The sequence below is a fragment of the Ascaphus truei genome, unplaced genomic scaffold (genome assembly GCF_040206685.1).
Source record: "Ascaphus truei isolate aAscTru1 unplaced genomic scaffold, aAscTru1.hap1 HAP1_SCAFFOLD_3482, whole genome shotgun sequence".
Lineage (NCBI taxonomy): Eukaryota > Metazoa > Chordata > Amphibia > Anura > Ascaphidae > Ascaphus > Ascaphus truei.
In genome coordinates, this window is record NW_027456489.1 from 1 (window position 1) to 18,483 (window position 18,483).

Sequence of the window (18,483 nt, forward strand, 5' to 3'; positions counted from 1 at the left end):
TAACACTGTGCTCTGTTTTTGGTGCCCAAAATGCCTCGATACATATTCTTATTGTTTATTTTCAAAGCGCCAACATATTCCTCAGCACGGTACAATGTGGGCACATAGACCCCCAACAGTTCAATGGGGCGGAGGGGGATTTATGAAAGATTAAAGCCCAGGTTTGTGTCAAATGTATTTAGCAACTTTTGAAACTGAAGACAATGGGAGACTTTAAGGGATAGGACAATAGGCAGATTAGGTGGGTCAGGTGATTCATATCTACCTATAGATTTCATGTTTCTATTACAATTCGGATAAATTCTTCCATTGTCCAATATTGAGGGAAGCATTTTCCTTGACTTTATAATTACCTGTCAACAGCTTCCAATCACTATGCAAGACATGGGGTCTGTGGCATGTAGGAAATTGGCCAAACTTGGATGGTCAAATGCTCCTGATCTGTCATCAATTTCTATGATTCAATCTAATTGCTATTGTAACGCCCTCTTGGATGGCTACTGTTTCTATAAAGGGTTAACTGCCTTAAGGAGTTAACTGGGTGGAATCAGGCAAGTTTCGCCTCTTCCCTCACTATCCCGTGACCAGTGATGTCATTATAGGGAGCATAGAGGGTAAATATAGATCCACCCTTTGTTCTGAAAGCAGGTTCTTCAGAGTTCTGATTGGGGTCCTCAATGTAAGTCCTGTATATAGAATCTAGTCTGCAGCTAGTATGTCTATGTCATTGTTTATTGTTTTCCAGTTTTAGTAACATACCCCAATCATTAGCCAGCGGTCTAGTACATTTGGTATCGGCTGTTTTGCAGTGACCAAATGATCGCCGGCGTTTAACCGCTGCTCACCTCACCGGCCACTTCGCCACTAAGGTAAGTCACTAACCTTAGTCCTTACCCTAAAACCCCCTGTTAACCTCCAATACCAACGTTACCCCCTACCGTAAAAAACCTTTACCCTAACCCCTAAAATTTAACCCCTACGCTAACCACTAAAACCCCTCAAGTTAACCCCCTACCTTAAAACGAACACCCTACACTACAACTTACCTTCTCGTCGAAGCAGCCAGTAGTTGAGTAGCTGCGGTGGAGGGTCCTCTGCGACTAAAAGCCGACGGAAAGTTGGTTGTGGCGGGATGGCCATGACCAAATGTCCCATTCCGCTTCCCAGCGCCTGTTAAAGGATCGGGAAGCCTAATGTCGCTGTCCTCAAAGGGCTGTCCATGCTGCAACCGGTACCTTCTCTGGATTGGCCCAATTAAACCAGTCTGTTTCTAGCATCGCTGTCTCTCTGCAAGCTATTCCGCTAAGTCCTTATACAATGGGTGACTAAGCCCCCGTACCTCCTCTGGGTAGCACCGGAAGCTATCGGAGGATGATCCCCTGAAAGCATTATTTGCCATGTGTATTGTGGATTTTCATCCACACCCAGTCAGCACTTCCCCCCACACCATCTACAGTACATGGATAGAGACTGAGCTATTTACTTTCTGGACTAATCTTATATGACCCCATTCATAGCCGGGGAATGGGGGTTACACTACAATGCATGATTGGTATATTTACATCCAAAGGCCATTGTATAAGACACAGTCAAATCTCGCTGTTATGTAACCATGGCCAATTCATGTTCTGTTTGTGCCTCAGGAACAAAAAATGAGATTGTAATTTCTTTGGATCAATGATTTAACAGCAAAGAAACTATTATTTGCATGCTACTCTGTAAAGTACTTGGTTCTCTCTCCGATCTCCTTCAAAGACTGCTTCTAACACCTAGCCACCTGTTCAGAATATCTCTTGTTTGCCTAACCCTATCACCTAATGACTCATCAGATGTACATGATTAGAGTAGGGATGCACGGCTCCAGTGGGCAAAATTGTTTTTGTGATTGCAAATCATTACATTAAGCTATAAAATGTTCCCTTGAAATCGAACAATGTTTTCACTAACTCAACAGATGGGTCACAGCTTGAAAGCAACAACATAAATTAAATTTAAAAAAAAGAGTAATACAATTTCTTACCAGCGTGATCCCAAACTTCTTTTGGGACATGGCAAAAGGCAATAAAATTCAATTTTCCCATCCTCCCTGCATCTTATAGCTGCAGTCCAAGCAATATCCCGCATGCGTGCTTTTTTTAAATAACTTAGTTCAGTACTTTGAGAAAATACTTGTAGCATTTAAAAAAAAAAACTACTCTGGATGACATTTTTAATGTATTATTGTAGGATCCGTGAGCCCCGCCGCCCTCTGCGCGCTCCCTGCTAACCCCAGCCCGCGACCGGGTGCTCCGCTTCCTCCGCCACGTCATCTGGGCCATCAGCTACCGCACTACGGGCACGCGCGGAGGTAAATGCAGAATCTCCCGGCCCCGTCTCCAGGTTGCGTCCGTGTGGTGGCGTCATCGGCTCGTGCCGCGCGCACATGACGCACACATGTACGGCATCATCAATCTTCGTCTGCAATCCTTCCCACACCTGTCTCCTGCACCACTACAGCCAATCACAGCCTGCACTGAGGACGCGCCTCCACTGTCTGTCTATTCATTGGTTCCTCTCTCATATATATGCTCAGCCGGCCCACTGGCAAATCGGCTGAGCGTAAGCCTTTCGAAGTGTTCACTGCTACCCTTGCCTCCACAGTCTTGTCTTGCTCCTTGGTTCCTAGCTCCCTGCTCTTGACCTCGGCTATCTCTCTGGACTCCGCTCTTCTATACTCCTGACCTCCGCACCTCTCCAACCCGACCTCTGCAAAGTACCATGAAGACCCGCATCTCTCCAATCCTGACCACGGCTAAGTACCTGTAACGATCCGCACCTCTCCAACCCCGACCTCGGCAAGTATTTTTGACTATCCTTCTCGAAATCCGACCCGGCTACCTCGACCAATCTGCACTCCAGACGCGCCCCCATGGCTGCAGGTGGCATGATATACCTATCCCCACCTCTGCCTCGCAGTCACGCCTTGTTAGTGGTGAGCACTCCGTCACAATTATAATGTAACAAGCATTTTTTGTTTCTATAGCAACCATTTACAAAATCACATCCCCTTCCTCTTCTGAAACAGGCTCTGGCACACCCCTTTTTTCTATGTATTGGGGGGTTTATATGTATTGGGGGATTTTCTATGTATTGTTTTGTTTTTAATATGCATATTTTTTTATAGGTATTGTTTTTTTCATATGTATTGTTTTTTTAAAATATGTATTGTTTTTAATATATGTATTTGGTGGGGTGGGGGATTTGTATATATTTGCGGGGTGAGGATTATTTTTGTATGGATTTAGAGGGGTGGGATATTTTGTTATGTATTTTGTTGGGAGGGATTGTGTGAGGGGGAGGGAATGAGTGTGAGGAGGAGGGATTGAGAGAGTGGGGTAATTGACGGGGAGGAGAGTGAGAGGAGCGAGGGAGAGAGCAAGAGTGGGACGCATGGGAGAGAAATACATGTGAGTCGGGGGACAGGGATTGAGTGAGCGTGGGGTTATTGATGGAGGGGGGGGGAGATGTGAGACGGAGGGGAGAAAAAAACATGGGAAGAGGGAGGGAAATAGAAGGGGCACGCGAGGTGTGAAATGGGGGGGCTCGCAAGACCACTGACATGGGGAGGGGCCCCGGACCCAACTCTAGTCTTGGGCCCCAGGAAATCTGTCTGCGGCCCTGCCTGACCGGCTTGGGGGAGCCACGGGATTTCCCTGAGTAGCAGGGCTGCTGCTTGGGTGCTGGGCAGCTTCCTCCATCCTGATTGACTGCATTACCCAGCAGCAGCCAATCAGGAGGAGGTATTATGAGCCTGGGGTGGGGCCAAGGAGAGGAGGAAACAGCATGGAGTGCAGAGATGTGCGTGCATGCTTCGAGCGAATTGCACCTTTCACCATTGTGTCCAGTATTTTTGAAGGAGCCACCTGGCAACCCTAGGTGTACCCCCCCCTCTGCTCAACATTGTCTGAGCCCCCAAACCCTGCTCAACAACTTGAGGGGACCCAGGTGTAGGCTTCTCTTGGATAAAAGCTGCTTCTAGGCACGTTACAGTATGTGTTTAATAAAAAAGGACTTGACTTTGTTATTTGTAAAACATGGCAGCTGCCACTTTCAGCGCAGCAGATGGCCGTGCTAAAAACAAAAACGCAGGGAGCAGAATGATAAAGACATCACAGCCCTTACACTTGCTCTTTGCAATTACAGAATATAGCGTGATTGAATTAAAATGCAAGGACCTGTCCCTCTCGAGCACAACAACCTTATATCGCAGGAGGAAATTAACATCATCGGGGCATTTACTCCGCCTCTTAAGTCATTAACCCTTTCACTGCGGGGCATTGCCTTTGTCAGTCAACAATGTCGTTGACCCCTTGGTGTCCAGACGGGTCAGTAGCATATTGCAAAGCACTGCATTGCCAGTTCTTCTGGCAGAAAATGGGTTAAAAGGTGGAAAACTAAATAAATAAATATTATATATATATATATTTTTTTTTCTCTCTATTAACCACCTTTCATCTTACTTTTTTTTTACCCCAGATCATCGATGTGGTGCCCTCCAGCAGTTTATTTATGAGAAATATTAAAGCAGCAGTTCCATTTTGGATTTTTTTTTTACTTACCGGACCCGGAGCTGAAACATGGCTTTCTGATTTCCGGTGACCCGTCAGTACACAATCGCCAAACTTAACCGGGCCGGAATACTTGCCCGATAGCCATGGGGTCAGAGATTTCTCCAGCGGCCAATAGAAAGTTGCAAAGACAACGGGAGATGATGTTTCGACTTTTTGTTTGTGAGCCTGCGGCCATGTTTAAAGTTTCTTTGGTGTAAAAACAAAAAAACAGTACCCAAAAATGACAAATATTCTGGAAACCAGTAAGTCCCCTGAGGCCAGAGGGCCATGGATCAGCTGAGGGACCCCACTGCTCAAGGAAGCATAAAAATACAACTCAGACTGTGGGGAGGATTTCTGCTTTAAGCCTTAAGGTCTAATAAAATAAAATGGCTGCTGTGAATTTTATTAGAACGTGTCTCTGCAAAATAAAACCCAGAATTCTTTCCTCGCGTTGATATTTATTTCCCTTTGCGCTATTTAGGTCTACATTTTTAAAGCTAATGAACATGTCTTTGGTTAGGAAGGAAAAATGTTGAGAGTAAAAAACTACCCGACCGCCAACTTTTTTTTTTTTTAGATTACAAGCACACGATGCTTAGATGCGATAGGGAATTCAAAACAAAAACAATGTCACTGTGCAAAGGTTGATAGAAAGGTGACAATAAATGTGAATTTCAAGTTAAGACCATCTGGGATTATACATTTTATAATGCACCCCATAGGCCGTAAACCAGGACCCCATCCCATCCCAACCCCATCTCATCCCATCCCAACTGCAGTCGCAATGCCAATGCCGATCGCAATGCCAAATCGACGGTGAATGAAATGAGAATGAAAATGAGATGAAATGAAAATCGCCGATGCCCCATCATAATCCCATCCCATGCACATCCCGGTTATCCCAGCCCATCTCAGTCCATGCAACATGAGGTGAAAAATGCCCCCATCGTATCCCATCCCCATCTTATCCTCCCATCCCCATCTATCGCCATCCATCTATCCCATCCCATCTTGATCCATGCCCATGACCCATCCCATCTCATCCACGATCCCTTCATCCCATCCCCATCTTATCCCATCCCCATCTCATCCCATCCCCATCTCATCTCCATCCCCATCTTCATCCCATCTTCCCATCTCATCCCATCCCCATCTCATCCTATCCCATCCCCATCTTCCATCCCCATCCTCATCTTATCCCATCCCATCATCCATCCCCATCTTATCCCATCCCCATCTCATCCTATCCCATCCCATCTCATCCCATCCCCATCTTATCCAATCCCATCCCCATCTCATCCCATCCCATCATCCCATCCTCATCCCCATCTCCCATCTTCCCATCCATCCATCCATCCATCCCCATCTCATCCCATCCCATCTTCCATCCCATCCCCATCTCATCCCATCCCCATCTTATCCCATCCCTATCTCATCCCATCCCCATCCCATCCCCATCTCATCCCATCCCCATCTCATCCCATTCCCATCTCATCCCACCCCATCTTATCCCACCCCCATCTTATCCCATCCCCATCTCATCCCATCTTATCCCATCCCCATCTCATCCCATCCCCATCTCATCCCATCCCCATCTCATCCCATCCCCATCTCATCCCATCCCCATCTTATCCCAACCCCATCTCATCCCATCCCCATCTCATCCCATCCCCATCTCATCCCACCCCCATCTCATCCCACCCCCATCTCATCCCATCCCCATCTCATCCCACCCCCATCTCATCCCACCCCCATCTCATCCCATCCCCATCTCATCCCATCCCCATCTCATCCCATCCCCATCTTATCCCATTCCCATCTTATCCCATCCCCATCTTATCCCATCTCATCCCATCCCCATCTCATCCCACCCCCATCTTATCCCATCCCCATCTCATCCCATCCCCATCTTATCCCATCCCCATCTTACCCATAATGAGAAAGTTCCGTATGCCCTGATTGAAATCACTACACATTGCCTTCTTTTATATGGTGCTGTCAGCAAATCTATGCCTTTTTGTCTTGTGATTTCACATTTTCAACAGCTGTCTTATATTTTCTGCTTCTGGCCTTGGCTGTGATGCTCCTTCACAGATCAAATAACTGTGTTTACTACTCGCTAATTCAAACAGCTGGTTATTGCTCACCAAGCTCCCCATATAATTACCAAGGGAAGAATTATAAATAAATGTATACAAGGAAGCAGATGCTGTCATTTTAACAATCGATCCATCTAGTAAAAATACCCCCACTTAGGACTTTAAGTGGCGAATTTTCAGAGCATGTGTATTGATGTCATTTTAATAAAATACAAAAACAATGGCAGAATGCCTGGCTCATTGATTTGAAGCAGATGAGAGCTGACATGCTTTCAGCGCAGGAAAGGGGAGGGAAATATGTTGGTGGCGGACAGTGTGCATGAATTATTGGATTGTGGTTGGTAACAGAACGGGAATGGAAATAAACCTGATGCAAGTGACCCTTTGAGACAGCCAAGGTCCTGCCCATAATATGCGGGGGACTCAGATTCTAGACAACTCAATGTGACCTTGGCAAGCCAATTTATTTCACGTATTACAGGAAGTTTGATTGAAAGCTCTTGGGACACGAACTCAATAATGTGCTCGTGCTTTGGAGTTTATAGAAATGCAGAGTCTGCTTTCTTATATATACACGTATTTATCTCCATTATCAAACACGGTGCATTGTACATAACTGATTTATATCTCTCGTCCCCCAAAAATAGCGTCATTAACCCCTCGAGGGGAGTTAACATAACATTTTTTTTTTAATGGAAGTAGTTACCTTTTTTGATTTACGTGGGGCTTATTTAACCTATGGGTCGCCAGTGATGACTGTAATGCCTTGTGGGCCCCCTTCGATAGAAAATAACTGTGGCGCGCCCTCTAGTATATATATAAAAATAAACAATCATAAATGGTATTATACTGGCCCGGTAATATGCTGCTGCTCTACCAAAAAGGACCCTCCCTCGATCCTCGTAGAACGGTAAAGGTAAGTGGTGGTGAGCGCAAGAAATTATATAAAATATATAAAAACACTTAGTAGTGATCATTTTCTCAGAGATGATAATTAAACAATGATAAAACAATAGAACAGTAGAACAATGCGCTGTAGATGGGGGATAAAATGTGAATATATAGAGACTGTACTCACACGGCCGTGTGTGAGACTAGCTCACATAAGGTGGTTCTTGTGCATTGACGGTGCCTCCTTTCGCCAGTGGATTGCTCGTCCCTCAGTCACTTGGTATCATGCATGTGTAAACGCCCAGTGTCCATGCATTGAACCAAATAAGTATGACAGCCACAGGAAAGGTATAAACTTTGCAATTTAATAGTTAAAAAGTAAGAGTATCCAATAACTCACATATACAAAACATCTCTGGTACAGGTAGCCACTCTAAGTACTCCGGTACAGTTCGTTCCTGCTTCCGCGTCTGGTCGACAGGACTGTAGATGGAGCGCTTGCGGAGGCTATGGTGGCCTTCGATGGACAAAAAGCTACACGTCCCAACTCGGAACTACGCTGAGCACTGTTCTACTGTTCTATTGTTTTATCATTGTTTTATCATCTCCGGGGCCCACTTCGATGCCAGATAGGTCTGGCACATATTGCAATGGAATGTTTTTGTTCTATGTGGCATTGAAAGATTTAAACAGTCTGAGATTATAGCACCAAAAAAAACCATGCCCAATGATTTGCACTTCATATTTAAATCCGCTGGGCAAAATGTTGTGAAATTAAAAAAAAAAAAAAAAAACCTTTTACCCCTTAAAATGCATATGGAGCATTGTGTAATGATGTTGAGTACACTTACAACTTACTAGTAAAAATATTAGCTAGACCAGACAAATTCTCTAAAGCATTCCCAGTGCCTATAGTTCTCCTTTAAATGACACATATAGCTAATAAGAGGTAAGACCTACCCTGGGGATTTTTCTCCGGGTGTTTGGTGGAGGCTGGGGAGATTTGTACTAGGACCTGCAATAAGCAAGTGTTTTTAAGTCTGATCCTTATGGAAAATAGGTTTTCGGCTGCTTGAAGTGCTTAGTATTCATACTCTATTTGGCTCTGTGTTGGTTTTAAAGGGACAGTCCTGAAAATGCGATGCTGCTGTAACAGGATTAACCTTTTTATCGTTCGTAAGGCCGCAGCTGAACTTAACCCGTGACTTTTTTTTATAAGTGCTGCACAACAAAAGCACTTAGAACATACCCGTAGTCAAAGACCCTCAAGCATTAGGACACTACACTGATGCCATCTTCCATGACACTGGACTAGCAACAGAAGAGGAGATGAATAGGAACAGCACCTTGCTTAGAGAAATATTAGATAATGATGGTACCCAAGGGAAGTTACTGTAGATTCAGATTTGGGCATGTTAAAGTTGAAGCATCCCATAGTACATTCGAATTGACAATAAGATGCCAGAGCATGCCTCTGGCAGCGAGAGTTATAGATGTGCGCTGTTTAGTAGAGCCAAACCTCTCAACACTGACTGACTCTTTCAGTCCCACTCATTTTTAACATCAGCGTCTTACAGACTTGGTGCCGTCTCATCGATAAAAAATTTGCACTTTTCTATTGAATTGTGCTTTTTTTGGACCCAGAAGCCCCAAATCGCCCATGTTAGTCCTTGGAGGTTCACATCTGTGTGTGTCTGGTCCTATATATCAACAGGTTTGTTATGCCAGTGCATGAAGTACATATTCTGTACGTAACTTAGGGTTGCCAGGTGTCCAGTATTGAACTGGAATGTCCTGTATTTAGGTACTCTGTCCAGTAAAAAAATTAGAGGTAATATTGAACATGTACTGTATGTGTATACCAGTATTACCTCTCTGGATAGTGACCTGACCGGCTTGGGGGTGGCTGAAGGATTTCCCTGAACAGGGCTGCTGCTACGCGTCTGGGCAACTTCCTGCACCCTGATTGGCTGTATTACCCAGCAGCAGCCAATCAGGAGCCAGGATTGGGGCCAAGGAGAGGATGAAACAGCATGGAGCAGACAGGTGAGAGGGGTGTGTATGTGTGTATATATTATATAGTGCAGAATGAGTACTATTCTATTCTGCACTGTCACAACTGGACTAACACGGCTATTTCTGTTTTATTTATATGTATATATGTGTGTGTGTGTGTGAATGTATGAGAGAGTGGATGCATGTGTGTATCTATGTCTCGGGGGTGTCGCATTTTTCCCCATTGTGCCCAGTATTTTTGGAGAAGCTGCCTGGCAACCCTATATATTTAGGCCTGTGTATTAGGTAAATATTGTGCATCCTATATCATGGGTAATATATACAAACACATTTTGATTCAGGGAGGTTTCCTCTATTATATGTATCATTACTGTATTTTAATAAGTTGTAGGTCTGTAACAATCCTGCACACCGCGCATGCTGCTATATGAAATAAAAGTTATTATATAAATATGAGGTCCCAGTGTCACTGCTTCCTCCTCCCTGCTGCGTGTTTTATTCATAGGACTCTCACTCCCTATGCAATGCATTCCGCATACAACAATTAAACATGTCCGCCGGAACTACGTCACAACACACACCCAAAAACAACCGTTCTAGGTTCACAGTGTGCATCACACAAACACATCCGGGTAGAGCGTCCACCGGAAGTCGTCCGCAAGGAAACGCGGTGCACGGTATACGCGGCTCGGCCGGGTACTGTGCCTGCGCGTGCCGCGTTCCGCGTGCCGCCAGTTCCCCTGGGGATGGAAGGGAAACTGTGGGCCCGGGTTCGGGCCGCGTTGCCGGGATCCCCAGAGGGTTTCCCGGCGGCGCTCGGCCCGGAGGTGGAGGGCAGCGTGGCGTGGTGTGTGCGGGAGGCCGCGGAGTCGTTGTGTAGCGGGGAGTCGGCGCGGTGTCTCCGCCTCGGGGAGCTGCTGATGGATTACTCCTGGGAGAAGCTGAACGGCCGGAGCTGGCGGGAAGTGTCCGCGGCCTGGCGGGCAGTGTACTCGTACGGCTGCTTGTTTAAAGCCGCGGGGCTGTGCGGGGGGGAACCGGGGAGGGGACAGGAGGCTCTGCGGGTGTGTGACCTGGGGCTGCTGCTGGGGGCAGACATCATGGACGGTGTGCTGAGCCGGGTCATCCGTATCCTGCAGGGGGGAGCCGGGGAGAGATTGGGGGCAGCCAGGGAGAAGCCTGAGGAGAGACTGGGGGCAGATGAGGAGGGGCCTGAGGAGAGACTGGCGGCAGATGAGAAGGGGCCTGAGGAGAGACTGGGGGCAGATGAGGAGAGGCCTGAGGAGAGACTGGCGGCAGATGAGAAGGGGCCTGAGGAGAGACTGGGGGCAGATGAGGAGGGGCCTGAGGACGGATCGAAGACCGGGGACAACATTTTCTGCATGCACCCAAATGTAACAGGTACTGTGCCCGATACAGATGCGCTGGATGTGTTTCTGCCACTGTGTTACAAAGGGAGGCGCTTCATTGCCCATCTGCTATGCCCATTGGTCCAAGCTCTGAACCTTCATTTATTTTAATGTGTTGGAGGTAAGGAGTAGGTAACCTGGGGGATATAGGCACAGCTCATATGAAGGACCGGGGAGAGCCAGGGACTGACCGTCAGCGAGCAGGATATGGGAAGTAGCCTGGGACGGTTGACATGACCTCAGGACGTGGACCGATAGATGTACCGTATCCAGGCTGATAGACGCCAAGTGAATGTAGCAATCAATTTTTGTGTTTCTTGTGAGTGGTGGTAGAGTTGCCCAGCATGTTACGAAGCTAACTTGTGGAGGGATACGGTACGCTACAATAGCATTATATTGAAGGCAACGCAATGGACATTTTTATTTTTATTTTTTTTACTTGAACTGCTATTACTTTGTAGATTTGCCCGCTAAAGGACAGAAGAGGCTCGGAGGTATACCAAGAGATGGACCAGATCGGGAGAATTCCGACATTCCTGAGGTAGTTGGGCTGGGCAGCTATGGGTTGTGAAGCAGTGAGTTTGGAAGTGGAATAAGGGTTTAAAGCTGACAAGTCACTGGAAAATAGGATTTATGGCAAAAGCACTACAATAAACTTGAAAGTTATCAGCTTTGTAACACTTTTCTTTCTTACAGAAATTGCATAAGGCATCTTATCAACTCACTCCGAGTCCTATCCTCAAGTTAGAAGCAATGATCCCCAAACTCCACTGCCCCTCCATGGAACATTTCCAAGAGAACTACTTAAATCTCCAACAGCCGGTTATATTAGATGGGGTGATTGACCATTGGCCATGCATGAGAAAATGGAGGTATGGTTTGATCACATCGATTAGATCAGTGGTTCAACCATTTTTTGAGCAGGGTTAGCCCTAAATTACTTTTGAAGTGAAACTTCTTTACTGGCACCTACCACATGAAAATTTTCCTGGCAGTAAATTGCCTTGATGGTGACCGAAGTACAGCCCCGGAAGTGATGTCACTGCTGGCAGAAGAGGCCATCAGCGACGTCAGTGTTGCCAGCTCCCACCAGTCATCGGAGAGGAGGAGGAGGACACACACACCCACCCCAAACTTCTGTGCCCCGGCTCCCCCGAGATCTCCTCTTCGGACGGGGGCTGCTCCGGGCCGGGGGACTCGGACAGCTTGTGTCCGGTAACGAGGACACACAGTAACTGACATGCACGCACACACAGTGACTGACGCGCACGCACACACAGTGACACACACAAGGAATTCACAGTTACTATAAATATAGAAGTGCAAATAGCTAGAACTTCTTTGCGTTTTGGCACTGAAATTGTGTTTTGATTTTTAATTAAAAACATCACCATAACAAATACAATTTCTGTGACAAAGAAGTTTCACTTTTAAAAAAAAATCTGTCTGTTGTTCAGACCTCGCTCATCCCCTACTCTCTTACAAGCTCACACCCGCCACATTCAGACACCCTCTTCTTACACACTCCACATGCATCCTGACGCATAATACTGACACTTTTATTGAACACACACTTCACATGTATCCCCCCTTCTCACACAGCACACTCTCTCAATCAAACACCACATTCAACCCGCTGTTGTCCCTTAAACGGCGCTAAGTTCTCCGCCCCACAAACAAAGCCATCACACTCGCCCACACTCTTTCCTACTACCTTCCCACACACCTGCAACAAGTTAGCTGTTCAGCGGGCGCATCCTGCTTTTGTCTGTAGATGGAGAGGCTCGTCACTCTCCTCTGTGTCAGGCTGAGAGAGGAGAGGCAGATCACAGCCTCTACAATTCCAGGCAGTGTGAGACATGCCCCAGAGATTTTCACCCCGAGGCTGCAGCACCCTTCCCTTGGCAGAGATTCACGCCACACCAGGGATCCCCAGCACCCAGGTTCAGAAACACTGGATTAGATGCATATTTCTAAGTTGCTGTCTCAACCAAAGGGCATGAATGGACTTCATAGCAAAGGCTTATTCTCTGACCACTTTTAATTTCTAATATTTCATGATGGATAATTGTAGTATTTCCTTGTAATACTCCTACACATTGTTATGACACGATTTCTTGAGTCGGGGGGAAAAGTGCTGGACATTGTTGAAGATTTTTTAAACATTAGCAGAGAGGATAGTTTTTTTGTCAACTTAAGATTTTAGAGAGGGAAATGTCATCCTCTCAAGAAAAGAAGTGGGCTAATAACCGAATCACTGCAATGAGGCACTCATTTAAACAGCACATAGCGTATGTACCGTCACCAGGATAGAAAATAAACTTGCCACCCGAGAAGTTGTAACGTTGCATGTATTCCAACAGCGTGGAATACATCCGCAGGGTGGCCGGGTGCCGCACTGTTCCTGTGGAGCTGGGATCCAGATACACTGATGCTGAATGGTCTCAAAGCCTAATGACCATCAATGATTTCATCAATAAATACATAGTGGATCAGGTATGTGATCAGCATGCAACCCCAGTATGAGCAGGACCTCTGGGACGCTTAGAATATCTGTGTAGGGCAGCGGTTTTCAACTTCTTGAAGTGAAACTTCTTTGCTGGCACCTAGTAAAATCTCGTAGGACAAAATCTCCTTCATTGGGAACGAAAATGTGTAACGGAAGTGACGTCGTAGAGTAGTGTTGGCTGAACTATGTGTACTGCAAGAGACCTGATTGAATACTGTTCCCAGCGCATGCGCAAAAATCTCCGGCGCCGCTCACGTATGTGGCGAAATGCCCAGCGGATAATGTCAGTCACCGTTGTAGGCCGCGCATGCGCAGGAGCAGCCACACACACCCACGTTCTAAGTCAAACTTCTTTGGGTTTTGTCACTGAAATTGTATTTTGATTTCTATGATTTACATTGAATGAAAGACTTTTGAGAGGAACGGCATTTAGATACTTTACAATCCAAAATATATGGATATCACTTAAGTTATCATAAGTCAATTATATTATGTATTCCAAGTGATTTTAGTATGGAAATTTCAACACAAAAATAAATGATACTCTCAAATCTCTTTCATTGAATTAAAAACATCACCATCACAAATACAATTTCTGTGACAAAAGACAAAGAAGTTTCACTTACAATGCGCGTGCTCAGCACACACAGCTTTTTTTTTTTTTTTGGTTAAGGAACCCCAAGTGAAATTCTGAGGAACCCCCAACCATCCCTAATAGCAACTCTGTGATCAGATATATTGTAAATTCTTCTGTATTTGGTACAAATTTTCAAATGACCACAAAATAGCAGGGAACCCTTTATGTGGAACCCTCGGATTCCTAAAAACCTTGGTTGAAAAACACTGATATAGGGAGACGTGGGGCTGCTGAGTGAAAGACATGAAAGGGAACGTGTGTGGTTATGTTGAGGCTCTGATTCTCTCTGTCCGTCCAAAACATGAATCTCCTTTTCATTCCTGGTTACACCATTCACTGTGAATTCATCCTATTATTTTTTATTTTGGGGAACAGGGACTTTTTCTAGGTTTCCTAAAGCTGTGCGCTTAGGCCATATTCTATGTGCTGTGTCCTTGGTTCCATTTGGCATTGGCCTTCAGCGGCCCCCTTGCACATTGTGGTATTGGTTGCTTTGACATGACGTAGATGGAGACGCCCACACTCTGGGTTCATTAACATCAATTCAGCTCAAAGCTCGTTTTATTAGAATCTGTTTGTAGTGCAGAGAAACAAACCGTTTCCGGGAGGGGACCCACTCTTCGTCAGGTTGGAACAGAGAGACGTGCCCAGTGTCTTTTTATACATACTCCAACAGTAAATAACCAATTTAGGTCCCAGCCAGAAGTCAGAATGTCTAAATCTGACTTACATCAGTATATTTAACTCATTAGCATAGGCCGAAAAGCAAATGTACATACCGATTAAGTGTTATTATAAGACGTGCCATACTTTCCTTAACCACTTCCATCCCATTCCTAGCGATGCATAATACAAAGTGGTAACTTTTCAGTTCCTGTTTTACTTCCAAGGAATACGTGTTAACATCATAGATTGAGGCTACTGCACCTCTGCTGCCGTTGTCTTCCTCTACTTCATGTGAATATTAAGTGTAGTGTGCATGTAGGGCGCCCGAAGGTAACGCAGGAGGATAGCGAATACTTGAAATGTTTACGACGCCCTGCGAGTGTGCTGATTGTTGTTTTGCACAGTTCGCATTTGCAAAGCTTTTAACGTAAGCAAACAGAAGTTTAAATGGTAGAGAAAACGGCCGAAAGAATTTAAAGAAAATATGGGAGTGATATATTTGGGATTACAATTATTAACCACTTTTGTTGGCAAATTCAATTGTAACGGCTATTTTAATAACTGTTTAAAAATGGCTCATTTGAAATATTCTGTTTTCCTGAAAGCAGAACAGTATGGGATATCTGGCTCAGCATCAACTGTTTGAACAGGTATGTATTGTATTTGTATGGCAATTGATATGTCTAGCGTGGGAGCACAATGCATTGGGAAGGAAACGGCTCAGATGGAGATAGAAAGTGTCTCTGTTAAATAACTGGGGATGTAGTATGTCGCTGAACAGTTATTGGGGATTTCAGTCGGCCGTAACTCATTTTTAATAATAATTACTGTTGCATCTCCTAAGTGCTAAAGAGAAGTGGAAATGGGAGTTTATCACACCGCACCTTTGTGTCAGTATTGCAGAAGTGGTTGTGTTATTTTGTTAGAGTATTGTATTGTACATTTGTATTTTTTTTTTAAGACCTACTGATGAAGTCAAATAAATCATAGAAAAATAGTTTAAAGGAACAAACACACAGGAGGTTTTTTTAATGTTATTTTTAAACAAGTAAAATGCTAAACAATGTTTGTTAACATGTTTCTGGGAGAAGATACGTGAACTAAAGCAGGATATTAGCATTCCGGATTATTGCTGCCTGGGTGAAGGAGATGAAGATGACATTACAATTAACGCTTGGTTTGGTCCAGCAGGGACAGTGTCTCCTCTTCATCAGGACCCACAACAGAACTTCTTAGCACAGGTACTGCTCCTCCTTGCTCATTCTTGCATACTGCAATGTGTTATACTCGCTCAGCACTTCTGCTTTGCAATAATCATATGTTTGCAATATGTGTTGCCTAACATCACCGGTTTGTTCCCAACAGTTATTTCAGCATTTCACTCTACCAAGTAACAGAAAATGACCAATTATTATTCAATAACTAGTGTGTTGTATATATGTTTTCTTCTATAGCACTGTAGTAGGTCTCCAGCCTAATTGTTGGTGCACAGGGAAATTAAGTAATGCATGCCCCAGCATGCTGGCATTGGCATAAATAATAACATTTAAGGTTTCTGAAAAATCAAGGTTCTCTTGAAGACCTTCCCCTCACGTGCACAATAAGAGGCACTTTGTCAAACAATTTGGTGCTTGTACAGATTGCAGCTGAACCTGGAACAGTGCAAATTCTAGACCAGGGGCAGCCAACTCCAGTCCTCAAGGGCCACCAGCAGGTCAGGTTTTAAGGATATCCCTGCTTCAGCAAAGGTGGCTCAGTCGTCAAGACTGAGCCACCTGCGCTGAAGCAGGGACATCCCTAATACCTGGCCTGTTGGTGGCCCTTGAGGACTGGAGTTAGCCGCCCCGTTTGTAGACAAACATGAGATTTGATTTTTGTGACAAACAAGAGAACTCCGCTTATCCTTCAGATCGTAGGAAGAAAATACATACGTTTGTATTCAGTGAATGAAACGGAAAACCTGTATCCATTTGAAAGCTCAATCCTTCACAACACAAGTCAGGTGAGTGAGGAATACTGCCACATCGTCGATCATAAGCCGTAAAGTGAGTGTTTAACACCCGCACTGATTGTTGTGTATTGTTTTTTGTTTTTTTAGGTTGATGTTGAAAATCCTGACCCTGATAAATTCCCCAACGTGGCGAAAGCGGCGTATCAAGAATGTGTCCTGTCTCCTGGGCAGGTCCTGTTTATTCCAGTTAAATGGTGGCATTACGTGAGGGCTCTGGACATCAGCTTTTCAGTCAGTTATTGGTGGTCCTGATTTTTTTGTCTGCAGTCAGCAATTGTCAGCTATGGCTGAGACTTGTATCCACAGCAGCTAAATGCAGCAATCCCATCAAATTAACCCAATCTTTTTACTGCATGGGAACAGAAAGTAGTCCGCTGCTTAACCATGTTATTTTCAGCTCTGGGGACCCTCACAACCCCATGGATACTTACCTGTGTCGTTACCGGTGTTCTCCCAGGGCATTTAACTGGACGGGCAATAGGAAGTCGCAACCAATGACAATTGTGGCTTCCTGTTGGATCCTGGGGGAGCACAGACACCGTACCTTCTATAACCAGTGGTCCCCCAGAGCTGACAGTAACGATGTTCAGCTCCAGAGGGGACCCCGTTCCCATGCAGTAATAAAAACAATGGGTAGATCTTCCGGTGGTGACGTCACACCACATGCCAGCCTGATTCGGAGCTCCCTATTCCCCTCCATGAAAAGGTGCTAGAACGAGCACAAAAACCACTACAAAACTCACCAAAACAAGAGGGCACTAAGAGCTAAGCTCAAGGATGGCTAAGCACCAAAAAAAGGGACCCATGCAGAGTGTCTCAGCTTATTTCACGCCGTCGAAGCGCCCGGGAGACCAGGAGGAGCTGAGCCAAGATGGCGCCGACCCCAGCGTGGCAAGCACTCCCGCCCGCGAGCAGCAGATCCCGGAGAACATCACAGCTAGCCACCTGATCACTAAAGATTTTTTGGAGGACTATATGACCCAAATGTTCTCCAAACTCAGAAAAGATGTCAGCCAAGACTTTAATAGTGCTATAAATAAAATGAAAAAGGATATCACCGAAATCTCCCAAAGAACAGATTCCCTGGAGAGCAGGGTGGAGGAAATAGAAGCGGTTCAGTCCTCGGCCGAGGACGAGATTAACCGACTTAACCAGGAGATAAACCGCCTAAAGGATGGATTAGAGGACCAAGAGAACCGGGACCGACGTCAGAACTTAAGGTTCCGGAACATCCCTGAGTCGGTTCCCGCAGAAGCACTCACATCTTACCTTCAGGATCTCTTCCAGCACCTGGTACCAGACCTAAAAAAGGAAGACATGGAGCTAGACCGAGCCCACAGAGCCCTCGGTCCACGACGAGAAGACCCAAAGAGACGCAGAGACGTCATCGCTCGCTTCCACTCATACACCACCAAGGAGAAAATAATAAACAAAAGCAGAGGAATGAACCAAATTCCGTTCCAAGGCGAGCAGCTTCAAATATACAACGACTTATCCAGAATAACTATCCTCCGTCGACAAGATCTTAAGCCGCTGACCCAGCACCTGCAAAACCACAATGTGCGCTATAGATGGGGCTTCCCCTTTAAACTAAGCGTTCTTGCTAAGGGTAAGCTCCATACTATCACCCACATTGATGACGCACCGGGTTTC

The 18,483-nt window shown here is 45.5% G+C and overlaps 1 protein-coding gene and 1 long non-coding RNA gene across 3 annotated transcripts; both read left to right on the plus strand.

The window, feature by feature from the left end:
• The first annotated feature begins 723 nt into the window (after positions 1–723).
• LOC142483641 (uncharacterized) lies at positions 724–5,023 on the plus strand. The gene is made up of 3 exons (XR_012797406.1): positions 724–869; positions 2,227–2,347; positions 4,516–5,023. It is a non-coding gene; the product is annotated as an uncharacterized LOC142483641 (long non-coding RNA).
• Positions 5,024–10,294: 5,271 nt separating this feature from the next.
• On the plus strand, positions 10,295–18,394 carry LOC142483642 (lysine-specific demethylase 8-like). Of its 2 annotated transcripts, none has more exons than XM_075583658.1 (8): positions 10,295–10,999; positions 11,469–11,548; positions 11,704–11,879; positions 13,371–13,503; positions 15,425–15,469; positions 15,911–16,060; positions 16,729–16,821; positions 16,918–18,394. In XM_075583658.1, the coding sequence occupies exons 1-8, from the start codon at positions 10,345–10,347 to the stop codon at positions 17,080–17,082; spliced, it is 1,497 nt and encodes a 498-aa protein (XP_075439773.1). In that variant the 5' UTR covers positions 10,295–10,344; the 3' UTR covers positions 17,083–18,394. The 2 variants fall into 2 exon arrangements, with proteins under 2 accessions (XP_075439773.1, XP_075439774.1); XM_075583659.1 differs by having other exon boundaries at positions 10,296–10,999; positions 15,428–15,469; positions 16,918–18,391.
• Positions 18,395–18,483: the final 89 nt, after the last annotated feature.